Genomic DNA, 26,587 nt, shown 5'->3' with positions numbered 1-26,587 from the left:
CTAGGGAAGGCGAGTCCACAACTTCCTGAAGGAGACTGTTCCCCTGTCAAACTGCTTTTACTGTTAGATAATTCTTACTGATGTTTAGTTGGAATCTCCTTTCTTGTAACTTGAAGCCATTGGTTTGGGTCCTACCCCCCGGAGCAGTAGAAAACAAGCTTTCTCCTTCTTCCATGGGACAGCCCTTGAGTTATTTGAAGATGGCTATCCCATCTCCTCCCCGTCTCCTCTTTTCCAGACTAAACATACCTAGCTCCTTCAACCGTTCTTCATACGGCTTGGTTTCCAGACCCTTGACCATCTTGGTCGTCCTCCTCTGTACACTTTCCAGCTTGTCAACATCCTTCTTAAACAGCGGTGCCCAGAGCTGGATACAGTATTCCAGAAGCGGTCTGACCAAGGCAGAATAGAGTGGTTTATATATTTAAATATCACGACAAGAACTCGGAGGATTTGCGTAACCAGATAACCAAACTGAACCAATCGGCCAGATCCAATTAGTCAAGCAGCAACATTTCCTGCCGAGAAAAGGAGCGTCTCCCTTCCTGTTCCTGGGCAAGCTCTCATCCTGCAACAAGGCAGGTTTATGGAAGTGGGGCCAGTTTGCCCGCATTAGGCACCAAGCTGAGGGGGAGCTGCAGGGGGCACTGCAACACTGATGAACAATAGAAGGTGAGAGGCCGGGGGGGGGGGGACGACCAATTTTTGTTGCCACACAGGCCCTACTGAAATTTTAAAGCCCAAAGTCCGCCACTGCTTAGCGTTAGCTTTTTTTTTTTTTTTACAGTCTAACAGTATATAAATGTTGTCAAAGAAATGAACACCCTGTAAGCAAATGTAGGTCAAAAAGAATTGCTGTTGTATAACCTCACTGCAAGGAAATCAGTGCCGGATAGAATCTAACCTCTGCTTTGAGATCAAAAAAGGATGGATGCAAATCAAGATGCTCAATAAATAGGCCATCTGAAGGAGCTCTGAATCTCCCCCACTCTCTGTTCGAGGCTTCATCCCAGGTGAAATCCTGACCCCAATTTGGCTCGAAATTAGCCACCTATTTGCCTTAATGCTCTCCTTTGCTCTCCCCCCCCAGGTCCCTCCCCTTCTTGAGTGTCCTGGCAGCTACCGGGTCGGCCTTTGGCGCCTACAACCTGGGCATGGCTGCTCTGAGCCCCTGCCCGCTCCTAAACCACTCGGAGTGGGGGGACGCTCTCATCGTAAGTAGCTTGCCCCCAAAGGCTCTGGTGTTCTCCGTTTTGCAAGAGGGGTGTTGCTCAGAGACATGGTGGGGTGTCCTGCAGGTTTGCAAACTTGCTAACCCATAATGGGTCTTGACAAGGACCCAAAGGCTGCAACGGTTGCTCACTGGCTGCGAGGGCCACATTCTGCCCCAGGCAGCCTTCCAGGGGCCACTGACCAGTGGTGGGTGTGGCCCGAGGTCAACAGGGGGCAGGGCACTGGGTGCGGATTTTGCAGGCTCCATTCTAGGCATATGAAAATTCAATTTTCTCCAGCCTCTGTTCAGGCGTTAGGCCAGTTCAAGGACAAATTCCAGCCAAGCAAAAGTGTTCAAAGAGGGCACAGGGTGAAACCAAAGGGGGTGTGGCCTACAGAGAGGGGTGTGGCCTGGGGAGAGTCCCAAAGGCCAGGTAGAAAGCCCTCCAGCTTCTCCCCTCCTGCCCTAAAAGAAGACGAGGCCGGTTCCTGGAGGAGGATAGGTCTATTGGTGGCTACTAGCCAAGACAAGTGGGACCTGAGACAAAGGGGAGTGATGCTCTTCAGGATTTTACCCACTCCAGTTCATCCCTCTTGCCATTTCCCATTCTCAACCCCCCTCCACAGTCCATCAGTTGCTCAGTATGTTGTGCAGGAAGCATGACCAGTCCTTATTGAGACTTTTTTGGGGGGTGGGGCTTGCCCCATACATGTTTTGTACTTCTGCAAACCTTGTGGGTTCCATGGGGCCTGCACATGCCTCCCTCTCTCATGTGGGTGGCACTGTTTTAGCTACATAAGTAACAGCACTCACTCACAGACCATTGGAAAGTGGAGCCTGCAACAAAATGTTGCAGCATGGAATGCTTCTACTCAGCCAGCCAGGCCCTTTTATGGGGCACTTCATCCTGTTCCAACCCCCCACCCCCACCCCATGCCCAGCCACTCCATCATCAGCATTCTATGCCCACTGAGCATGCTCAATTGTCATTTGGGTGCTTATTAGAGCGGTGCAGGTTCATCCAAACCACATTGGGGTTTGGAAAGATTTCCCTTCTCTGTATATTTGCCATTCCGCCAAGCCTGCTGATACTGCCCTCCTGAACTGAGATTGCCGTGAGCATGTAGGGTGATGGCAAGATGGAGCCTCCAGGTTTAAAAGCACTCTACCACCCTTTGCTGATTGGTGGGGAACAGGAAAGGCAATGTTTTCATTGCCCTTATCTCAAGTATCTGGCTAGCCACAGTGGGAAGCAGATTGCTGAACTAGGCTAATGTTTAGCGTGTTCCAATGCAGCTTCTGTGTGCTTAATGGAATAATGAAAGGGGAAGGTGATAATTTGTTGGCTTCAAACACAGCTGCTTCTGTGCCAACAGGTGATCTCCTGGGTGCTGTTCAACGGGACCCTCGCGTATGTCAAGGTGATGCTGGGAGTGATCCTTCGTGGCCACAGCCAGAGCGCCCTCGTGTGGTACGGAGCGATGGAGCAGCTGGGGGGTCTGCTTGGAGCCGTCATCATGTTCCCCTTGGTGAATGTCTACAGTGTCTTCAAATCGGCCGACTTCTGCAGCTTCCAGTGCCCGGCGTGACCTCAAGAGGAGGCAAGGGCTTGTCTCGGATCAATGCAGCAGTCGGGACGCTCGTCCTGTTTCCAAACTGAAGGAAGGAACCATGCGAATAAGTTCCCCTTCAGATCATGGCGAAGGAATGCAAGGGATCGTTGGGCAACGTCACCCTTGACTTTGTGTAACAGTGATGGACGATGAATTAACTTTGGACATGGCTCCACGCTCCTCCTCCTCCTCCTGCCATTTCTTAACCTTGGTGATGCCAAGAACCCTGCTGTTCAGAAGCTGGCCAGGGAGTTGTATAATGCCTTGTAAATAAATCAGTCGAGTTACCAACTCCTGTGTTGAGCCTGGATTCAGCACAGACGTTGCGACCAGTTGTTTAAGGTCCCTTTGGGCAGCTGTAAGCCGCAGCCCACACCAGTGAGCTTGGCAAGACTGGGGAGACAGCAGGGGAATCGTAGCATGCGCCAGCATGGATGGTGCTGCAATCCAAAGGATGATCCTTAATCCACACGGAAGAGGATTCCTACGTCACGTGCAAAGGGGGAAAGGAGCAGCCTCCACAACCAGGATGGAGCCCAGGAAGGGGTGGGCCCAACTGGTCAATTTCACTTATCTCATTTTTCCAACCTGAAGTTCATTTCTGCACATTTCCACATCAGTTTGCAAAACCAAAAACCAAAATTCACATAAGAACGTGAGCCTGCTGGATCAGGCCCATGGCCCACCTAGTCCAGCATCCTGTTTTTCTTTGCAATTTTGCTTTATGTCTGCAGAGAGGTTTCCCCTAATAATAATAATAATTAATAATAATTTTATTTATGCCCCGCCCTTCCCAGTCAAGATCGGGCTCGGGGCGGCTAACAACAAGAATATCAAAGCAAGCATGAAAGAAACAATTCAATTAAAATGCAGATTAAATACAATGTTAAAATTCAATTTTAAAATTAGGAATCTACAAGTGCAAGCTCATTTAAATTATCTGTAGGATAAAGCCTTAGGGGAGGGTAACGCCGCGGTCAGGTGCACTTCTATGCGCAATTTACCCCAGTATTTGCATATTGGTAAGCGTTACATGGCTAGAGAACTGAATTGCAGTATTCAGGAAAGCGCGAGTTCCGAGTTGCAGTCTGAAACATTTAGAGGGCACCAGGTTGGGAAACGCTGAACTCTGGGCCGGCCCAAGACCTTTCGATGCCTGAGGCGAACGACAGACTGATGCCTCCTTCCACTCCCTGTACAGGTGCAACCCGGACAGGTTCTTCCCTGCAGCTCAAGACAGCAGGCACACATCGCTCTGCCCTCTATCCTCTTGCAGCTGTTCCCCCCCCTCCATCCCCCCCCAGTATCTCTCGCTTAAGGCAGCTACCTTGCATTGCATCACTATGTGGCCGGCACTGGATGATCTATAGCCAGGGGTGGAGGAAGGGGCGGCTGGGGGCAGCACGCCCCGGGTGTCATCACTGAGGGGGGGTGACATTCGGCGCGCCGCCTGCCCCAAACTCCCAAGCCTACCCCAAGCCTTTGTCTATAGCCGCACAGAAAGTGTTTTTCCTGATTTACAAATACCGTGTTTCCCCTTTTTTAAGACACCGTCTTAAAACTTTTTTTACTCAAAAAAACTCATGGTGTCTTATTTTCAGGGGATGTCTTGTACCTTAAGGCCTCCTCGGAGGGGCCAGGCCACTGGCTTGGGGTGCTGCTGGGCGCTCTGCGCGGCACCGAGGCGGCAGGCTGCTGGCTCGGTGCTCCGCCCAGCGCTGCTGGGCGCTCCGGGCGCTCCGGGCTGCAGACCGCCGCTTCCGGCGGCGGGGGGCAGGCCTCGGGCAGCTCTCCCCCCAAAAGAAGAGGCTAGGCGCTGCAGGGCGCTCCGAGCGCTCGGCGCTTCGGAGCGCTCCGCTCTGCAGCCGCCGCTTCCGGCGGCGGGGGGCAGGCCTCGGGCAGCTCTACCCCCAAAAGAAGAGGCCAGGTGCTGCAGGGCGCTCCGGTTCCGGCGGCGGGGCGGCAGGCCTCGGGCAGCTCCTCCCCCCCCCCCGAAAAAAGAAGAGGCCAGGCGCTGCAGGGCACTCCGAGCACTCGGCGCTTCAGAGCGCTCCGCTTTGCAGCCGCCGGTTACGGCGGCAGGGCGGCAGGCCTCGGGCAGCTCCCCCCCCCCCCGCAAAAGAAGAAGCCAGGCGCTGCAGGGCGCTCCAAGCGCTCGCTGCTTCGGAGCGCTCCGCTCTGCAGCCGCTGGTTCCGGTGGCGGGGCGGCAGGCCTCGGGCAGCCCAAAAAAGAAAAGAAAAGAAAAGAAGAGGCCAGGCGCTGCAGGGCGCTCCATGCGTTTGCTGCAGCAACAGCAGCCGGTTCCAGGCCCCTCTGGCTGGCTGGGGTGCTCGGCGGTCTCGCATGGAGGTATGTCTTATTTTCGGGGGGTGTCTTAGATTTCACTAATGCTAAAAAATGCTGCCATGGCTTACTTTCTGACTACGTCTTAAAAAAGGGGAAACACGGTATCTGAGATTAATCCAAGAATCCCTTATCCCTTAGGGATGTGGGTGGTGCTGTGGTCTAAACCATAGAGCCTCTTGGGCTTGCCGATCAGAAGCTCGCCGTTTCAAATCCCCGCAACAGGGTGAGCTCCCATTGCTCTGTCCCAGCTCCTGCCCACCTAGCAGTTCGAAAGCATGCCAGTGCAAGTAGATAAGTAGGTACAGCTGCGGCGGGAAGGTTAAAAAGTGTTTCCATGCGCTCTGACCCAGAAAAAGCTGTCTGTGGACAAACGCCAGCTCCCTTGGCCTAAAAGTGTGATGAGCTCCGCAACCCCATAGTCGCCTTTGACTGGACTTACCTTGAGATCCACCAGATGGCAGCATAGGTTTAAGGAACCGGGTCCTGACGCTGGTTCAGCAGTTTTGCTTTTCCGCCTTTGTGGTTTTCTGCACAGCCTTGCACACCACGGAACTGGTGCTGCACAATCGGCGGCTACAAGAAGGCAGACAAGCTGCGTGATTCTTTCGGGGCTGCTCAGCCACCATTGCTGATTTTTTGCACTTGAAGAACATCCTCCGAAAGCCCAGGAGGTTTCTGAGCAACTCAGGGCTGCCCCAGAAGTGGAATGAAAGCTCCGCTCCCCATTGGCTTGTTCGTTTTTTCTCAGGGGCAGGGAATCCTTTTCCGTCTGGGGGCCACATTCTCTTCCCAGCAGCCTCCCAGGGGCCGCATGCTGGGGGTGGGCAGCGCTATGGGCAAAAGTGGGCGGAGCAATGAACACAAGTTTTACTGTTGTGGTTTCTAACCACACAGCACTCTCTATCCTGGCTGCACAAAGAGAAATAATAATAATAATTTATTGTTTATACCCCGCCCATCTGGCTGGGTTTCCCCAGCCACTCTGGGCGCTTCCAACAGAAGAATAAAATAATCGATTAAAGATTAAAAGCCTCTCTAAACAGGGCTGCCTTCAGGTGTCTTCTAAAAATCTGGTAGCTATTTTTCTCTTTGACATCTGATGGGAGGGCGTTCCACAGGGCAGGCGCCAGTACCGAGAAGGCCCTCTGCCTGGTTCCCTGCAACTTGGCTTCACGCAACGAGGGAACCGTCAGAAGGCCCTCGGCACTGGACCTCAGTGTCCGGGCAGAAAGATGGGGGTGGAGATGCTCCTTCAGGTATACTGGCCCGAGGCACATTACCAGAGTTCAAGAACGCAATTCCCATCAGGTGAACAGACTTGAGGAGGCTGTGATGTAGGGAAAGTGAGGGACATGGTGTGCAAAGGGGGGTCTGGAGAGGGCAGCAGGGTGGGAAGAATCATGGGGGCCAGATGGAGAGGTGTGGAGGGCCACATAGTCCCCTCCCCTGTTTAATACAGGAAATAACACAGATTTTGCCAGCTGATTCATATAATTTTATAATTAATCTAAAGGTCAGAGAAAATCTGGAGAGGATCAGACATTTGCTTGCAAATCTTAAGGTCAACCATGCATGTAATATTTGCTTCTGCAAACTGCATAAGATCATATAAAGTGATGAGTGGGGCATAGAATGACAAATATAATTTCGGTGCCATGTTATGCTTAATGCAACTTAGCTCAAAAGGGCAACATCCATCACTATGGTAGGTTTCGCTACCTCTGTCTCTGGAACTCAGTCATGGGACATTTTCACCCCTTACAATGTGCTTTGGGTAAATGACTGAAATCTCATCCAGCATTTAAAAGGCCAAAAACAAGGCTTGAGAGGCAATGATTTTAGGCATCCTCAAAGAGCATTGTCACTTCTGGTGTTAAGGGGTAAATGATGATAGACATATGCAAAAACTGCCGCCTCTCGGGTTCTCCCAGGTGCCTCAGATCCCCGCTTGTGAAATGGGTGTGTAATCCCTTAACAGCTGCCACGCACAGTTCTGGCAAGGATGGAAGAGCAGCTGACGATTGGATCAGGCTCCCCGTGGTTCTATAGTTCTGTAGATATAATATATGGTACACCCAGCCTCAGTTCTCCATCTGGAAAATGGAACTTCTGTGGGCACTTCAAGGACTGGAGGCCCTCTCCTTAAGCATGGTTTTGCATTTAGAATCATAGAATCATAGAGTTGGAAGAGACCACAAGGGCCATCCAGTCCAACCCCCTGCCAAGCAGGAAACACCATCAAAGCATTCTTGACATATGCCTGTCAAGCCTCTGCTTAAAGACCTCCAAAGAAGGAGACTCCACCACACTCCTTGGTAGCAAATTCCACTGTCGAACAGCTCTTACTGTCAGGAAGTTCTTCCTAATGTTTAGGTGGAATCTTCTTTCTTGTACGGTAGTTTGAATCCATTGCTCCGTGTCCGCTTCTCTGGAGCAGCAGAAAACAATCTTTCTCCCTCCTCTATATGACATCCTTTTATATACTGTATTTGAACATGGCTATCATATCACCCCTTAACCTTCTCTTCTCCAGGCTAAACATACCCAGCTCCCTAAGCCGTTCCTCATAAGGCATCGTTTCCAGGCCTTTGACCATTTTGGTTGCCCTCTTCGGGACACGTTCCAGCTTGTCAGTATCCTTCTTGAACTGTGGTGCCCAGAACTGGACACAGTACTCCAGGTGAGGTCTGACCAGAGCAGAATACAGTGGTACTATTACTTCCCTTGATCTAGATGCTATTTCCCCACTGCTGCCATTCGTATACAAATCCCTTCCGCTTCTCCCCCTGCAGGAATACCTTTCATGGATGGGGCATCGCAGTCTACAGGAAGTTTGTAGTTTCATCTGTGAGGCAGTTGCGGCGAGAACTGGGAAGGCCTCCAATAATTATACAGGCACATTTTTAAGAGGCAATTTTGTGTGTGTGTGTGTGTGTGTAAATTTGCTAAAAATAAATAAATAAAAAATACTGCTGCTGCTACCATTACAAATAACAATACTGTTGTGGGTTTGGGGTGAGGTCAGTCTAGTGCAGGGGTCAGCAAACTTTTTCAGCAGGTGGCCGGTCCACTGTCCCTCAAACCTTATGGGGGGGCAGACTATATTTTGAAAAAAATATGACCGAATTCCTATGCCCCACCATAGCTGCCAAGTTCCGGCCTGAGAAATAAGGGACTGGACCGGAAGTAGCAGACCGGAAGTAGCGCTGCCGCCATTTTGGAACTGGGCGGAGCATGCTCAGAAGCGACTTTTGATGCTGCTCTGCCCTGTTCCAAAATGGCCGTCGCACCAGAAGTTGCGCTGCAGCCATTTTGGAACTGGGCAAAGCAGCATCAAAAGTCGCTTCTGAGCATGCTCCGCCCAGTTCCAAAATGGCCGCCGCGCCAGAATAAACCGGGAACGTTTTTTCGGCTGGGAACAGCCGGAAAAACGGGGGTTTCCCGGGAAATACTGGAGACTTGGCAGCTATGTGCCCCACAAATAACCCAGAGATGCATTTTTAAATAAAAGGACACATTCTACTCATGTAAAAACACCAGGCAGGCCCCACAAATAACCCAGAGATGCATTTTAAATAAAAGGACACATTCTACTCATGTAAAAACATGCTGATTCCTGGACCGTCCAAGGGACGGATTTAGAAGGCAATAGGGCCGCATCCGGCCCCCGGGCCTTAGTTAGGGGACCCCTGGTCTAGTTGATGCCCTGAGTCCCTCCCAATTCTTGGGGTCCTGTACCCAGCGAGGGTGAGAATCTAACAGGGGAATCTATTGTTGAACTAGTCTGGGTTTTTTTATTATTATTATTTGGTAAGGCAATAACTTTAGCAGGCCACAAGTATCCTCATCGGCATCCCAAAAGGATGAGCTATGTTGTGGCTATGAGGTGGCCAATACTTTGGCCACCTCATGAGAAGAGAAGACTCCCTGGAAAAGACCCTGATGTTGGGAAAGATTGAGGGCACTAGGAGAAGGGGATGACAGAGGACGAGATGGTTGGACAGTGTTCTCAAAGCTACGAACATGAGTCTGACCAAACTGTGGGAGGCAGTGGAAGACAGGAGTGCCTGGCGTGCTATGGTCTATGGGGTCACGAAGAATCGGACACGACTAAACAACTAAACAACAACAAATGTTCTAGTTACAGGTAGGTAGCCGTGTTGGTCTGAGTCGAAGCAAAATAAAAAAATTCCTTCAGTAGCACCTTAAAGACCAACTAAGTTTATATTTTGGTATGAGCTTTCGTGTGCATGCACACTTCTTCAGATACACGAAGAAGGTGTATCTGAAGAAGTGTGCATGCACACGAAAGCTCATACCAAAATATAAACTTAGTTGGTCTTTAAGGTGCTACTGAAGGAACAACAAATGTTGTGAGAGCTACAGCTATCTGATGGGGCCCTCCAGGCGAATGGGTGGGCCTTTTTTCCGCCCAACTCACTTAGCTGCTAGGTAGGAGAGCAATAGCCAAGGTATGTGTGATAGCTGAGCTGGAAACAAGTTGGAAGCTGGAGACACAAAGACCTGCTAGCCCTGTGCTGGATCTAATGAATTATTAGATTTCGTTTCTCAAATTAAAATTTTGCAGACATATATCAAACATAAATAATCAAAAACAAGATTCGAAGGAATCTCCTGGACTGCCACCCTACCTTTTGTGGGTCCTAATTTAATCATCCCCCCCCTCCACCTCTTTTTTGACAGTCCAAATCTTTTACAGTATACCTGAAGGAGCGTCTCCACCCCCATCGTTCTGCCCGGACACTGAGGTCCAATGCCGAGGGCCTTCTGGCGGTTCCCTCACTGCAAGAAGCCAAGTTACAGGGAACCAGGCAGAGGGCCTTCTCGGTAGTGGCACCCGCCCTGTGGAACACCCTCCCATCAGAGGTCAGAGAGATAAACAACTACCTGACATTTAGAAAATACCTAAAGGCAGCCCTGTTTAGAGAAGATTTTAATGTTTAATAGATTATTGTATTTTAATGTTCTGTTGGAAGCCGCCCAGAGGGGCTGGGGAAACCCAGCCAGATGGGCAGGGTATAAATAATAAATATATTATTATTATTATTATTATTATTATTATTATTATTATTATTATTTACATCTCTGTTGTGTCCAGAATTCACCCTTAAACTACAAGTGATATTCCAATCCTACTAACGATTTCAACTGTTTACAATGCTCTTTAAGATAAGTTACCGGTACCAATTTTCCCCATTCCTTATTAAAATTTTGGTCTTCCTGATTTCTGATTCTTCCGGTCATTTTAGCCATTTCAACATAGTCCATCAACTTCATCTGCCCTTCTTCTCTGGTCGGGACTTTTACATCTCTGAGCTAATAACATCCGTGCAGCCCTGGCCGCATACATAGGTAGTCTTTTCTGCTCCCTTGGGATTTTGGTACCTAAAATTCCTAAAAGGAAGGCTTCAGGTGTTGTTGTTTTTTTAAAGCAAAGGTTCAAGATTTTAGATGGTGACAGCAGTCACGAAATTAAAAGACGCCTGCTTCTTGGGAGAAAAGCAATGACAAACCTAGACAGCATCTTAAAAAGCAGAGACATCACCTTGCCGACAAAGGTCCCTATAGTTAAAGCTATGGTTTTCCCAGTAGTGATGTATGGAAGTGAGAGCTGGACCATAAAGAAGGCTGATCGCCGAAGAATGGATGCTTTTGAATTATGGTGCTGGAGGAGACTCTTGAGAGTCCCATGGACTGCAGGAAGATCAAACCTATCCATTCTTAAGGAAATCAGCCCTGAGTGCTCACTGGAAGGACAGATCGTGAAGCTGAGGCTCCAATACTTTGGCCACCTCATGAGAAGAGAAGAATCCTTGGAAAAGACCTTGATGTTGGGAAAGATGGAGGGCACTAGGAGAAGGGGACGACAGAGGACAAGATGGTTGGACAGTGTTCTCGAAGCTACGAACATGAGTTTGACCAAACTGCGGGAGGCAGTGGAAGACAGGAGTGCCTGGCGTGCTCTGGTCCATGGGGTCACGAAGAGTCGGACACGACTAAACGACTAAACAACAACAACAAAGATTTTAGCATCTTGGTGGAGTATATTCCTGTTATCCCTCCCTTTTCCTGTCCACCAACAGCATCTCCCTCCCCACCTCCTTTGACAATGGGCCCGAGGGGGGTTCCCTCTATCTGTGCCCATTGCCCAGCTGCTTGCAATTTCCTCCTCCACAAAAGCTGTTCTTTAAGGAGGCTTGCGACTCGCATGAGACACGCACATATGTACACACACACACTCACACACTGAAATGCCTCGCCCCCCCACCCACCCACATTTGCCTGCCCTACACTTAATCACAATTAGGCAGAGGGTGTCAGCTCCATTCTCCAGATCATCAATCAGGGCAGGCACAGCCGGCAGGGGCGGCCAGAGGAGAGACTGGGTGACCCACTTGCCATCCGGCCAGCTTGTCAGGCCAGTGAGTGGATGGCATCTTTGATGCCCCAGGATGGAAGGCCAAGGCAGCTCCTTTGCCTGTCAGAGAGAGAGAGGCCACTGGCCTCGCCTCCCCCCCCCCGCCCCCCGGCAGCAAGTGATCCTATTAAGAGCAGGATGGGAATCTTTGCACCAGAGCACAAGTTGGGAGTAAGGAAAGGGGAGAGATACATTTCAGGTTGCATTTAAAGACAATTTCATAGAATCATAGAGTTGGAAGAGACCACAAGGGCCATCCAGTCCAACCCCCTGCCAAGCAGGAAACACCATCAAAGCATTCTTGACATATGCCTGTCAAGCCTCTGCTTAAAGACCTCCAAAGAAGGAGACTCCACCACACTCCTTGGTAGCAAATTCCACTGCCGAACAGCTCTTACTGTCAGGAAGTTCTTCCTAATGTTTAGGTGGAATCTTCTTTCTTGAAATTTGAATCCATTGCTCCGTGTCCGCTTCCCTGGAGCAGCAGAAAACAACCTTTCTCCCTCCTCCATATGACATCCTTTCATATATTTGAACATGGCTATCATATCACCCCTTAACCTTCTCTTCTCCAGGCTAAAACACAAGCTGAATTTTGCAATGCAGTTCCCCAGCCGAGGAATGCGTACAATAATTCCTATAACTGGGGCAAAGTCCTGTTCACAAAGGTGCATATATTACCGAAGGTAACAAGCAAGCAAAAAAAAAGTGCATTAGGTTAAGGGAAATTGGTTTGGAGAGCTACCGGTATGTACTTTGGGTGAAATTGCCTACAAACGTGTATTAGGAGAAATTTGCACTAGATTGCTGTTGAATTTTCATGAGACCTTAAAAAAAAAAAAGAACCCTGCAAAGTGAGGTGGAGATGTGGAGAACTGAATTTAAGAAAAATTAGAAATGGAGAGAAATCAAAATTGATAGATTCACCTGCCCTATGTGAATGTTTTACCTGTTTATATTTGAGTATACACATTGGTTGGTCATGGCGCCATTGAAGTCGGAGATTCTCTCGTCGGAGAGAACCTCGGCGCTTCAAAGGAGGGGGCCATCGTCCCAGCGAGACGGACCCCCACGAAGAACTCCAAATTGTGCGTTTTGGAGGCAGATAGCTTGGCGGACGTCAGAAGCGAGCTCTCCCCTCCCCCGGTAAGGCTGCATTTTGAGCCCCCGAGAGTGGGGAGGATTGGAGCTGCGGCGCGGCAGGAATACATCACTAGCTTTGAAGCGCAAAGCTGCGGGACTTCGTGGCGGAGGCGGCCAACTCTTCCAAAATTAGAGACTAAAGAGACCTAACCGTGAGTGTGGCGAATTTTCAACTAAAGTATTTCTCTATGATGCCCGTCCATTTTACTTGCAGGAGAGATCTGTTTTTTTAATAATAATAATAATAATAATAATAATAATAATAATAATAATAATAATAGATGAACATTCTGAAGGGCACCCACAGATCCACAGAACAGGTCCACTCCATTTCCCGAAGGCAGGAGTCCACATTCTGCTGCCTGTGTGGATGAGTCCCCGGCAAAATCTCTTGGCAAATGCATGTGACCAAACCCTCTAATTAGTTAATTTCATGGAAAGGGCCATACATATTGCCGTTTTCTGCTGATTCCAGGGATGCAATGAGCAGGAGGTTGGATTAGGTGGCCTAATTAGGTTGCAACAAAGTGCCACAGCTTTGAGAGCTCCTGTATCGAGATTCCAGCCTCTCCAACTCCAATCACACACAATTGGAAGTCAGTTTGGGGGAGTGAAGTTTGCTGGCGCTTCTACGAACCTCAGTGCGCCCTCACACCTGCTGATACTTCCCCTGCACATGTGCAAAGTGCCATTCTGACACTCTGAACATTAGAAACAGAGGAGATGTACAGTGGTACCTTGGTTCCCAAACTTAATCCATTCCGGAAGTCCGTTCTTAAACCAAAGGGTTCTAAAACCAAGGTGCGCTTTCCCATAGAAAGTGTTGCAAAATGGATTCATCCATTCCAGACTTTTAAAAACAACCCCTAAAACAGAAATTTAACATGGATTTTACTATTCTATTGTTCTGTTAATGGTTCTCTTGGCTTTGCAGCTTTTACCCATGCTTCCCCCCCCCCGCAGTCACTCAATCCATCAGTCAATCAATCAATCAGTAGCTGAACTGGGTTCTACACAGTCACAAAAACAAATTAACCAAAAGAGCCACACAAACAAAAATGCAATTTTTGGAAGCAAAAACAGAAGCACCAAATATAAGCTCCAAATATCTAATCGGAAGCAGGGTATTCAAATGAGAAACGGAAAACTCAAACAGGAAGAGGAACACTCTAATCAGAAGCGGAAGACTAGAAACGGACCACGTTCAGCTTCCGGGAGGAAAAGTTCGCAAAGTGGAAGTAAGAGCTGTTCAGCAGTGGAATTTGCTACCAAGGAGTGTGGTGGAGTCTCCTTCTTTGGAGGTCTTTAAGCAGAGGCTTGACAGGGTTGGACTGGATGGCCCTTGTGGTCTCTTCCAACTCTATGATTCTATGATTCTATGAACAGTCACTTCTGGGTTTGCAGCGTTCAGGTTCCAAGTTGTTCGAGAACTAAGCTGTTTGAAAACCAAGGTATCACTGTATTTGTGTGGAAACGTACACCCTTTGGGGAAAAATTGAACAGGGCCCCTGAGATACAGATGGGTGCTGTTTCATACTAAAATGGCATGGAACCTGCATGCAGAGAGGCAAAATTCTGACACCAGGGGTTGTCTGTGTGTCCCTGACACCAAGTTCCATCTGTCTGGACTCCCCCATAAAGTTGGCAGAAGGTGTAGAATGATTCCAAACCCCCACCCCCCACCCCGCTCCAGCCCTGGCCAATTTTCCAGGCATAAATTTGGTTGCAATTTTGCCTCCAGCCTGCAGGAGTCATCCTCAAGAGACTGTGTGTGTGTGTGTGTGTGTGTGTGTGTGTGTGTGTGTGTGTGTGTGTGTTTTGATGTGATGGGGAGGGGAGGGGTATAATTAACTCGGAGCTAATAAAATGCCGATTTGGGGGTTCTTTTGTGCTGGCTGCAGAAGGCAGCATTGAGATGCAAAGTGCATCATGTCAGCGGCTGGTTGCCGGCATCCTTCCTTGGGCTGCAGCTGGCCAAGAATGGCCAGCTGTACATGCCAGATTTGTCTGAGGGTGCAGATCTGGAGCTGGAGTGGGGGGAGGCAGGAGAGAAAGCCCTCTCCCCCCACACACCCCATTTCTCCTGCAAGTGGCTGACTCCATCCATTCAGGCCTCTTGCCTCTAAAGTCTCTCTGTTTGCACACAGGAGGTCAGTAGGATTGGACACTCTTAGATAATAATAAAGCAGTTGTTTATTATTATTATTATTATTATTATTATTATTATTATTATTACCCCACCCATCTGGGCGGTTTCCAACAGAATATTTAAAACACGATAAAACATCAAACATTAAAAACTTCCCTGAGCAGGGCTGCCTTCAGAAGTCTTCCAAAAGTCAGATACAGTGGTACCTTGACTTACGAATTTAATCCGTTCTGAACGGACCTTCATAAGTCGAAAAATTCGTAAGTCGAAGCCAATGGGGGGATTTTTAAAAAAATCGTCAGTCAAAAAAATCCGTAACTCGAAACATTAATAAGTCGAGTCATTCGTAAGTCGAGGTACCACAGTCGTTGTTTATTTCCTTGACATCTGATGGGAAGGTGTTTCACTGCGCGGGCGCCACTACCAGGGCAGTCTCGAGCAGGTCGGGCGCCCTGGTGCTGAGGGGTGGAGATCGCTCCATGCCCCCGCCCTCGCAGGGCGCAGCATGGTTTCTGCGCGGCTTTGCCGCACAGCGCCCCGTCTACCGGCCCGGCGCCCTGGCACACCGCACCACTGGGACTCTACCTAGAGCCGGCCCTGGCCACTACCAAGAAGTCCCTCTGCCTGGTTCCCTGTAACCTCGCTTCTCGCAGGGAGGGAACCACCAGAAGGCCCTCGGAGCTGGACCTCAGTGTCCAGGCTGAACGATGGGGGCGGAGATGCTCCTTCAAGTATACTGGGCCGAGGACGTTTAGGGCTTTCAAGGTCAGCACCAACACTTTAAATTGTGCTCAGAAATGTACTGGGAGCCAATGTAGGTCTTTCAAGACCGGTGTTATGTGGTCTTGGCGGCCGCTCCCAGTCACCAGTCTAGCTGCCGCATTCTGGATTAGTTGTAGTTTCCAGGTAACCTTCGAAGGTAGCCCCATGTAGAGCGCATTGCAGATAGATCTATATAGCATCAGCAGCTGTATGAACTTCACCTGATCAGAAAAAAGCACTCTGAGATCATCAGAGGTCACTTTCTGGGTGCTGAGGATGGACAAAGGAGGCCAGAGATTCAAGGGAGACCTGGGTTATCTCACCTCATGAATGGGTCCCCTCGTCTGCCAGCTTACCCCTGGGGACGGAAACATTTTTGTCACAAGGGCCACATGCACTTCTGGGAAACTTTTAACGGGCCACATGCCAGTTGTGGGCGGGGCAAGAAGCAAAAGTGGGCGGGGGAATCAAATGGTCTTTGACTCCAGCCAGACATGCAGGAAGTAACATGAAAACATCACGTTTTGAAAGTTGATGAGGGTTTTAATCTTTTAGGTGGTTATTTTATTCCATAAAATGAACCCCGAGAGCAGTTTACAAAAAGATAAAGCAACAAAACCGAGGAGATTTTACAACTTTTAACTTTCCAGAAGTCTTAAATTATTGTTAATTTTTCCTCATTGATCGTGTTATTGTTTACATTTTTTTGTAAACTGCTTTCGGGCTTTGTTATGTCTTTGCAATTGAGTGGCATATAAATTTTATGAAATAATAATAATAATAATAATAATAATAATAATAATGTTTTAATTACAGTCCAATAATAGCCTCATTATAACAATACCAGTTTATAATACAATTACTAATACCCAAATACTGAATTATATAATTTAGATAAAGTGCCCCCCTGCATGCTAGATTTGATTACTGATGATTTTCTTTATTTCTGCATTCCAAAATCTTATTAATTTCCATTACATTCCGATCATCATAGTAATAATCCCTTATACAACAACTGCAATATTAATACAGTAACTCCTATTTGTGTTGACACATTAAATGATTTGTAAAACTACAAGGGAGGAACTCAAACTAGATCCTTGCTCTTCCTGTGTGTGGCAATTACACTGTCCGTAGTGTTTCTTCCTGTCCTTGTAAGATGTTATGTCGTTCTTTCCCCCGGTTGTTGCTGTTATCCGTCATGCCTTGGGCGGAGCTGATATCCCATTGCACTTACCAAACTTTGAGAAGGCGCCCTCGTTGGCTGCGTACCTGGTGCAACAGTTGTCAATGTTTATACTACATTTTTTTAGATTTGCCTTGAGACAGTCTTTAAACCTCTTTTGTTGACCACCAGCATTACGCTTTCCATTTTTAAGTTCGGAATAGAGTAGTTGCTTTGGAAGACGATCACCAGGCATCCGAACAACATGACCAGTCCAACGAAGTTGATGTTAAAGAACCATTGCTTCGACACTGGTGATCTTTGCTTCTTTCAGTAAAAGGTAAAGGGACCCCTGACCATTAGTTCCAGCCGTGACCGACTCTAGGGTTGTGGCGCTCATCTCGCGTTATTGGCTGAGGGAGCCGGCATATAGCTTCCAGGTCATGTGGCCAGCATGACAAAGCTGCTTCTGGCAAACCAGAGCAGCACACAGAAACACTGTTTACCTTCCCGCTGGAGCGGTACCTATTTATCTACTTGCATTTTGATGTGCTTTCGAACTTCTAGGTTGGCAGGAGCTGGGACTGAGCAACGGGAGCTCACCCCGTTGCGGGGATTCGAACCGCCGACCTTCTGATCAGCAAGCCCTAGACTCTGTGGTTTAACCCACAGTGCCACCTGCATCCAGTACACTGCCATTAATTCGCCTGTCTTCCCAAGTGATGTGTAAAAATTTTCAGAGACACCATTGATGGAATCTTCTGAGGAGTTGGAGATGGTGTTTATAAGTGGTCCATGTTTCAAAAGCATACAGATCAAGGGTAGGAGTTATCGATAGCCCTCTCCACCTCCATGAATTGGCCTCATCCTCTTTCAAAGGCAGCCAAGTTGGTGGCCATCACTGCCTGCTGGAGGAGTGAGTTCCAAAGTGCAGATCTGGCCACCCTATAAGATCAATTTCCTGCAAGTGCAGAATTAATATTACTTGGCACTTGCAGCAGTGCCTGTTCGGTAGTTTTCTGGTATGGCATAGAATACGCAAGCAAACCCAAAAGCAGTAAGGGGGCAGCTGTCACCTCCACTCAACTCACACCCATGTCCTGAGGGCAGATCTGGAGCTGCCAACACCCCCACACACAACTCAGTGTTGTTTGCAAGAGAATGGGGGGATAATGGAGCCAGTGTGGTGTAGGGGTTAAGAGCAGTAGACTCGTAATCTGGGGAACCGGGTTCGCATCTCCGCTCCTCCACATGCAGTTGCTGGGTGATCTTGGGCTAGTCACACTTCTCTGAAGTCTCTCAGCCTCACTCACCTCACAGAGTGTTTGTTGTGGGGGAGGAAGGGAAAATGAGATTGTTAGCCGCTTTGAGACTCCTTTGGGTAGTGATAAAGCGGGATATCAAATCCAAAGTCGTCGTCTTCTTCTTCTCTTCTTCCCTTCCTTTCCAAGAGTCGGAAATGCTGTTTGTTTGCTGTCTTGGGCTCCCCAACAAATGGAGCAAGCAGCGCGGGGTGTCACAAACAGCTCGATCCAATCAAGGTGCTAAGTGAGGACCCTCCAGTGTGTGCAGCACGGCTATAAGGAAAACCACATCAATTTCTGCAGAGAGAGGAAGGTTTCTGCAAGGAGTCTGATAATTGCATTCCACCTGCATCCTCAGCTTAGGATGTTGAACTATTGATCCGAGACCCCACTGAGAGATGGGCTGGGGAACTATGCGGGGGGGGGGGGCAAAATGGATTTCAGAGAAAGTCTTACGGCAGACAGCTCCATCCACAACTATTAGGTATGATTGCCTAAATTGGGGGCACCAAGCTGAGAGGTGGCATACTTTGCCTCCATGCAGCGAATGCAAACAACAAAGGCATCCTTATTGCCTGTATTTTTATTTACTCGTTTTTTTTATTAATTAAATTTGTATACCACCCTTCATCCGTAGATCTCAGGGTAAAAGGTAAAGGGACCCCTGACCATTAGGTCCAGTTGTGACCGACTGGGATTGTGGCTCTCATCTCGCATCATTGGCCGAGGGAGCCTGCGTACAGCTTCCCGGTCATGTGGCCAGCATGACAAAGCTGCTTCTGGTGAACCAGAACAGCGCACAGAAACACCGTTTACCTTCCCGCTGTAGCAGTACCTATTTATCTACTTGCACTTTGATGTGCTTTCGAACTGCTAGGTTGGCAGGAGCTGGGACCGAGCAACAGGAGCTCACCCCGTCGTGGGGATTCGAACCACCGACCTTCTGTTCGACAAGCCCTAGGCTCTGTGGTTTAACCCACAGTGCCACCTGCATCCTGTACACTGCCATTAATTCGCCTGTCTTCCCAAGTGATGTGTAAAAATTTTTAGAGACACCATTGATGGAATCTTCTGAGGAGTTGGAGATGGCTTTCATAAGTGGTCCATGTTTCAAAAGCATACAGATCAAGGGTAGGAGTTATCGATAGCCCTCTCCTCCTCCATGAATTGGCCTCATCCTCTTTCAAAGGCAGCCAAGTTGGTGGCCATCACTGCCTGCTGGAGGAGTGAGTTCCAAAGTACAGATCTGGCCACCCTATAAGATCAATTTCTTGCAAGTACAGAATTAATATTATTGGCCCTTGCAGCAGTGCCTGTTCGGTAGTTTTCTGGTGTGGCATAGAATACACAAGCAAACCCAAAAGCAGTAAGGGGGCAGCTGTCACCTCCACTCAACTCACACCCATGTCCTGAGGGCAGACTTTGATGTGCTTTTGAACTGCTAGGTGGGCAGGAGCTGGGACCGAGCAACGGGAACCCACCCCGTCGTGGGGATTCGAACCACCGACCTTCTGACTGGCAAGCCCTAGGCTCTGTGGTTTAACCCACAGCGCCACCCGGTGTGTAAACTATCTCAGGGTAGTTTACAGCATAAAAAATACAAGATGAAAACACAAAATACACACACACACACAGACAGACAGACAGACCAATAACCTCCTTGTCCCACCCCCTCCCACAAACACATTTAAAAGGGGCATCAGATGTCACTCAGCCCAAGACCTGGTTGAGGAGGAATGTTTTCACCTGGCACCTAAAGATACACAGTGAAGGCCCCAGGCAAGCCTCCCTGGGGAGAGCATTCCACAAATGGGGAGCCACTGCAGAAAAGGCCCTGTTCTTGTGTTGCCACCCTCTGGATTTCATGTGGCAGAGGCACATGACAAAGGGCCTCAGATGGTGATCTCAGGGTCCGGGTTGGTTCATATGAAGAGAAGCAGTCCTTGAGGTATTGCAATCCTGAGCAATTTAAAGCTTTATCAGTCAAAACCAGCACTCTGAATTGAGCCCAGAAACGAATTGGCAGCCAGTGCAGTTGGGCCAGGATCAGTGCAATATGCTCAAACTTTCTTGCCCCAGTGAGCAACCTGGCCACTGAATTCTGCACATCTTACAATAATCTAACCCCACCTTTCTTCCATCATGAAACCCAATGGGGCACACCTGTGATTCCTGCATTGAAAGGGTTTGGACCAGGGGACCCCTCGTCTCCCTTCCGATTCTATGATTCTGTGTGGGTCCCAGGTGGTCTCTCATCCAGGCACTGACCACCCCGAAACCTGCTTAGCTTCAGCAAGTTGGCTGCCTCATGAATCTTCCGATCAGGCCTGGACTGCATGTTGTGGGAGTTTCCCTTTTGTGAAAACTGAGCTGCCTTATATCAAGTCAGAGAAAATTGGTCCATCTAGCTTTGCTCCTGTTGCTCAGTCCCAGCTCCTGCCAACCTAGCAGTTCAAAAGCATGCCAGTGCAAGTAGATTAATAGGTACTGTTGTGGCAGGAAGGTACCTGCGGACAAACGCTGGCTCCCTCGACCCGAAAGCGAGATGAGCGCCCCAACCCCATAGTTGCCTTTGACTGGGCTTAACTGTCCAGGGGTCCTTTACCTTTACCTTTACCTGCATACAATGGCTCCTTGATACAATCCCTTGCATCTTCAGATTGGGTTTGCAGAAACCCAGAGCTGAATCTCTGGAGATCTACTGCCAGTCGGTAGATGAAGCTAGACGAAGCGATTCAGTATAAAGCCTTTTTCTTCCAAAAGCAGAGCGACGTACATGGCAGGGGGGTGGACTAGATGATATGTCCATCCAAAATGGATGCATTATTCAATGTGAAAATTAAGCACCACACTTTCTACGTGTTTCCAAAAAACCCGCCAATGCCAATGCAAGTGTTGCAGATGGTAAGGAAAACCTCAATGAGAGGCATTGAGAGGGGTTGTTTTTCGTGGTTCTACTGTGAAATCCTGGCTCCCTTTCCCCTCCTGGAGAGACCAGGTTCCTCCTCGGCCCGCCATCCCTTCATCCCCCAAGCAGAACCCCACTTGCCCCCCCCCAAAGGAGACCCTTTTTATCTCTGGCCCTTTTGACGAGCGGCATGTCCAAGATCAAATTAACTTTTGCACACTTAATTATGCCTCCTTCTCCTCTCCTACCCCCACAATGAGGCACACACACACACACAAGGCAGCCAGATCTCGCACTCCAGTCCTTTGGGCAATTAATCTTCACACCTCAACCAGCCAACTGGCTATTGTGCGGCCATGAATGGGATGGGGGCGCAGGCAGGAGCCATGGGGCTCAGGGCCTGTTCATGGCGATAAGGAAGGAGACGCACTGCCAAGGCCGGGAGGTGGATTGCTTGCTTCCCCCTTTGTGAGGGGCTCAGGGAGAAATGGATGCCCGCCCCAACCGGCACACTCCTCCTTGGCTGTCTCGCTCCCCCTCCTCCTTCCCCTTTTGCCTTCCATCCATCTGTTTGCACAGGACTATTCCCCCGGGGTGCTGGAAAGGGGGGAAAGAAACAGAGAAAGAGAGAGAGAGAGAGCGCTGATCTATGGCTTTTGTGTGTCCTCGTTACTGCATGAAAGTATAATTATTTGGGGAAGGGGTGGGTGGGGGTGGGAGGTTGCCAAATAATTGTTCTGGAGCTGAACTTGGCATCCCGATCATGAAGTCACCAGGGGCCATCAGGAGGAAGAGGCCCAGGATTTCCTCCCCATCCCCTCTCAGCGATGGAGATCAGGAAGTTCAAACCCAGGTGGGAATGTCAAAGTGTGCTCCTGCACAGAGAAAAAGACCACCTTCAACTAGATCACCTCCTGCCCCGGTTCAAATAAACGGGAGCTGTGCAACATGATGTTGGAATCCTTGCTCTCTCCCATTTGGGGGCAAATGCAGGCAATAATATAAATTCAGCAACTGCATTCAGTTTATGCAGGACAAAGGATTCCATTTTTCTCGGGAACAGAATTTGGGCTGCCTGGGGGGGGGCTCATTATGTTTCAGCTTTATATCAGCACACAAGGAGACGCAACTTTGTCTGCGTGGGCCTCTTGCTGCTGGGTCCTGTCACACATGGAAATAGCAAGAACAACAAAAAAAAGCATTTGTTTGCTGGTTTGCTTCCATGCAAAGCGCTCTGAGGAGAGCAAACCCGAGTAGAGGGAAGCCACAGCCAAGAACTTGATTGATCACAATAATAATCCAGTTAATTAAAATTGGGATCTGGGAAGGAGGCGTCCTCCGAGGCTCTGGGGAAGGCTTCGATACATTCTGTTATAAGCTTGGGGGTTTTTTGGACCACAATCGTTGGCACTCTGCTGGAGGGGCCTCCCTGGTGTCCACGCCACTCCTGGTTCAATTTCCCCTTGCTATGTTAGAATCAAAGAATTGTAGAGTTGGAAGGTATCCCCAAGGCAAGGGTCATCTAGTCCAACCCCCACAATGCAGGAATTCGTTTTTGCCCGAACTCACAACAGAGCCAAGGGAAAACTTGTGCAAATTGCAAAACGACTCAGGCTACTGCTAAGGGCAGGAGTAGATGACCCTTAGGGGTCCCTTCCAAATCTACCGTTCTGTGGTTCTGCATTTCCCTGCACAAACACTGCACTCTCTCCCCTATGGAGAGGCGCTTCACACGTATCATGTTTGAAGTAGCTTGGAAATCGCTGGGACCTCTGGTGCTCCAGCTGCTTAATTGATACGCAGATTGATCCGTTTGATTGGCCGCTGCTGGAGACCTTCTCCTGTGACCTTTCGGCATGGAGGGCCAAGCTGGGTGGCCTCCATTTGCCCACCCTGCAGTGAAGAACAGAGATCACCAAGCGGTGGTGGGTCTAATTGATACGTGGTTGAGAGGGCCTGAGTGGAGCAAGTTGCAAAAGCGAAAGCCACAGGACTCTTTCCTCAAGCCGTGGGCAGCCAGAGGATTAAAGGTTTACGAGAGAAAGAGACCAGAAAAAACCCTTCTCGTTGGCCGCTGTGTAAGTCATCCTGCCAAGCGATGACAAGCCCTACGGCAGATCAACTGCTGCTCTTTCGAAGCTTGAGGTTGTTCAAATAAATATGTATTTACATAGTATAGCAAAGATTTGGAAGCAGCCATGCCTGGTTATCGTATCTGATTTAGACGGTCAAATTCTGAATCTTTAGAACGGAAAGTTCTATTGATATGCTTGTGCCCATACTTCACTTACTTGCCTTCACTCACCAAACTTAGTACCACAGAACTGTCTAGTTGGAAGGGAACCCAAGGGTCATCTAGTCCAACCCTCTGCAATGCAGGAATCTCAACTCAAACATCCAGGACAGGTGGCCATCCAACTTCCACTTAAAAACCTCCAAGGAAGGAGAGCCCACCACCTCCCAAGGAAGACTGTTCCACTGTCAAACAGCTCTTACCGTCAGAAAATTATTCCTAATGTTTAGTTGGAATCTCCTTTCTTGGAACTTGAAGCCATTGGTTCGAATCCTACAGAGTAGGAGAAAACAAATTTGCTACCTCTTCCATGTGACAGCCCTTTAAATATTTGAAGATGGCTCTGATATCTCCTCTCATTCTCCTCTCTTCCAGGCTAAACATACCCATCTCCCTCAACCATTCCTCGTAAGGCTTGGCTTCCAGACCCTTGATCATCTTGGTCGCCCTCCTCGGCACACCTTCCAGCTTATCAACATCCTTCTTATACTGTGGTGCCCAGAACTGGACACAGTATTCCAGAAGTGGTCTAACCAAGGCAGAATAGAGTGGGACTCTGACTTCCTTTGATCTGGACACTACTATTGATGCAGCCGAGAATTGTGTTAGGGTTGTTTGTTTGTTTGTTTGCTGCTGCCTCACACTGTTGACTCATGTTCAGCTTGTGGTCCACCAAGACCCCTAGATCCTTTCCACATGTAGTGCTAGTAAGCCAGGTGCTCCCAATCTTATATTTGTGCAGCTGGTCCTTCCTGCCTAAGTGCAGAACATTACAATTCTCCCTATTGAAATTCATGTTATTAATTTGGGTCTTAGTTCTCCAATCTGTTAAAGTCGTTTTGAATCACTTACCTGCTCTTACCATACTCACTTTGCATGCTTCCCACAGGCATCTGATTGGCTACTGTGAGAACAGGACGATGGACTTGTTGGGGCCCTGGCCTGATCCTGCATGGCTCTTCTTGTATTCTTATATTCTCAGCATCAGGTGAAAACGGTCCTGTTCTTCCAGGCATTTGTTATCTGGTTCCTATTTGTTGCTGATATTTAGAGCAGCTGACAATATTGTTTACGGTTCCATGGCTGGCATTGGCTCTTGTGGTTCTTGTTCTAAATGCTTGTGTGTTTTTAAATCATGTTGGAAGTTGCCTACAGATCATTTGGAATTACACAACTAGCACATGAAAATAACAACAACAACAACAACAACAACAGCTTACTCATGATACATTTGATCTACAAAGTAGCTCGCTGATGGGATGATGAGTGATCCATTGCACATTTTAACTGCACAAAGCATGCTGCACTCTTTATTTTAGCAATTAGGGGCACCGTTCCCAACCTGTACATCCTGCAGGGCTGAGCCTTGTGAATGACTCAAGGGGAGACCTTCCGCAAATGATTTTACACAACCAGATTCCTGCGCAAAGAACACTGACTTTTGCAGTTGGAGGTATCCTCTATTTAGCCCATAGGTCCTTAGTGGTGGTTTCACTAGCAAAAAAAGGACATTCCACGTCCCTCACAGAAATTGTGTTATTGCCTGTCAAGAACTTCTTGCTGAACCATTTAACTTCAGTCATTTAAATCTGCACACAGAGATGGTTTTAGGGGCACACGACCTGTTCAGTTGCACTGGGCGCCAAGCCTCAGGGCGCTGCAGGGGATGCCACAACTATGATTTAGAAAGGGGGGATTTTGGCACTGCACAAGGCACTTCTGGAATCTGAGACCCCAAAGTCCACCACCACTGATCCCCAGACCCTCTAGGAGATCACAGCAGTGGTAGCTGTAGCTAAGACCCAGGGGGCTCCTCTGCATTGCTGACCCAAATCAGCTTGAATCTGGAGAGCAAAGAAAGTCGAGGCATTAACCCTGCCTCTAGTTATTTGAGGTTTGCCAAACTGCAAGTGTGGCAAGAGATCCAGGATGAGAGGGGCAACCCTAACTCAGCAGGTTCAGTCAGAAGTTAGTCCCACTGAACTCCATGCGATTTACTCCTTTGTTAAGTGTTTTCAGGATTATGTTAATCTTTCATTCGCCATGTTGGCCCAGCTGGTGCAAATTTAAATGAAATTTACATGTGCTGCTTTATGTGTACAGGTATAAAGTGCAACTGATTTTCAGATGGGAAGTCACCTAAGGTTTTTTTTTTTAATTATACCCCGCCCTCCCCAGCCAAGACCGGGCTCAGGGCGGCTAACACAGGATATAAAACAATTGATTAAAATACAGCTTAAAAAAATAAGAAGACGAAGAAGAGGGAAGACCCAGGAGAGGAAAATACAGGCTCAGTGTTGGATAGACAAAACGGAGCCAGAAACTCAGGAGGTGTGATCAAAACTCTCCAGCCATCACAAACTATGCAGCCTTAAGGAAATGCAAAACTCCTTCAGAAGAGAGGCTGTGGCTGTGCCATCCATTTGAGCAGCTGGCACTGTCAGCATGCAAAGCAGGGTGGCTCTGGCCCCACTCTGAAAACTCCCAACAATTCCCTTCTGAAACTGGGGCGCAATTCCCTCACCTGCCCTCCTCATCCCAGCAAGGAAGAACAGCCGAAACACCCATTTCCTCCCTCCCCTTTAAAAAGGGTCCGAGGTGCCCTTTAAGTCTTTTCTCTCCCCCCCCTTCTTTTCTTTGGGATGCTTCCCTCTCTCTGTGTGCCACTTCACTCCAGCTGGGGGTTTTATGGGACTGCTGCAATGCTAACCTGTCTTAAATCAAGGCAGCCGGGCCGGCAGGATGAAAGATGCCACAGGGAGCCAGGTGTGCCCAGCAGAAAAGATGGAGGTCTGAGGTTGTGAATGTGCCACCTGTGAGCTCTTTGCTGCTGCCCCCCGGCCTGCCCCCCCCCCAGCCCACCAAGCTACCAAGGAGGGGGCCAGTTTCATGATTCATGAGTGAGCGGGCCAGAGCATGTCAGGCAGGTGGTCTCAGGGAAATACCCAAACAGAGCCCAGTCATCCACAATTCCAACTCTTAGGTTTAACACGGAAGCATTCAGATTATGATTCCCAGAACCAATGCTTAATCCTACATTAAAAAGACACACACCCCTATTTACACTTAGAATAGTAGAGTTGTAAGGGAAGAAGAAGAAGAAGAAGAAGAAGAAGAAGAAGAAGAAGAAGAAGAAGAAGAAGAAGAAGAAGAAGAAGAAGAAGAAGAAGAAGAAGAAGAAGAAGAAGAGGAGGAGGAGGAGGAGGAGGAGGAGGAGGAGGAGGAGGAGGAGGAGGAGGAGGAGGAGGAGG

At 48.7% G+C, this 26,587-nt stretch overlaps 1 protein-coding gene across 2 annotated transcripts in view; it reads left to right on the top strand.

The window, feature by feature from the left end:
* The window catches only part of SLC52A3 (solute carrier family 52 member 3), a 37,314-nt gene extending 34,196 nt beyond the window's left edge, over positions 1-3,118 (top strand). For both annotated transcript variants that reach the window (XM_088674777.1, XM_035122958.3), the window contains exons 3-4: positions 1,091-1,214; positions 2,590-3,118. In XM_088674777.1, coding sequence (XP_088530903.1) covers positions 1,091-1,214; positions 2,590-2,802 — 337 coding nt within the window. In that variant the 3' untranslated portion in view covers positions 2,803-3,118. The remainder of the gene's footprint in view (positions 1-1,090; positions 1,215-2,589) is intronic.
* The last annotated feature ends 23,469 nt before the right edge of the window (positions 3,119-26,587 follow it).

Source organism: Zootoca vivipara, chromosome 7 (assembly GCF_965207765.1).
Source record: "Zootoca vivipara chromosome 7, rZooViv2.hap1.1, whole genome shotgun sequence".
Classification (NCBI taxonomy): domain Eukaryota; kingdom Metazoa; phylum Chordata; class Lepidosauria; order Squamata; family Lacertidae; genus Zootoca; species Zootoca vivipara.
This window is presented reverse-complemented; position numbering and strand designations above follow the sequence as displayed.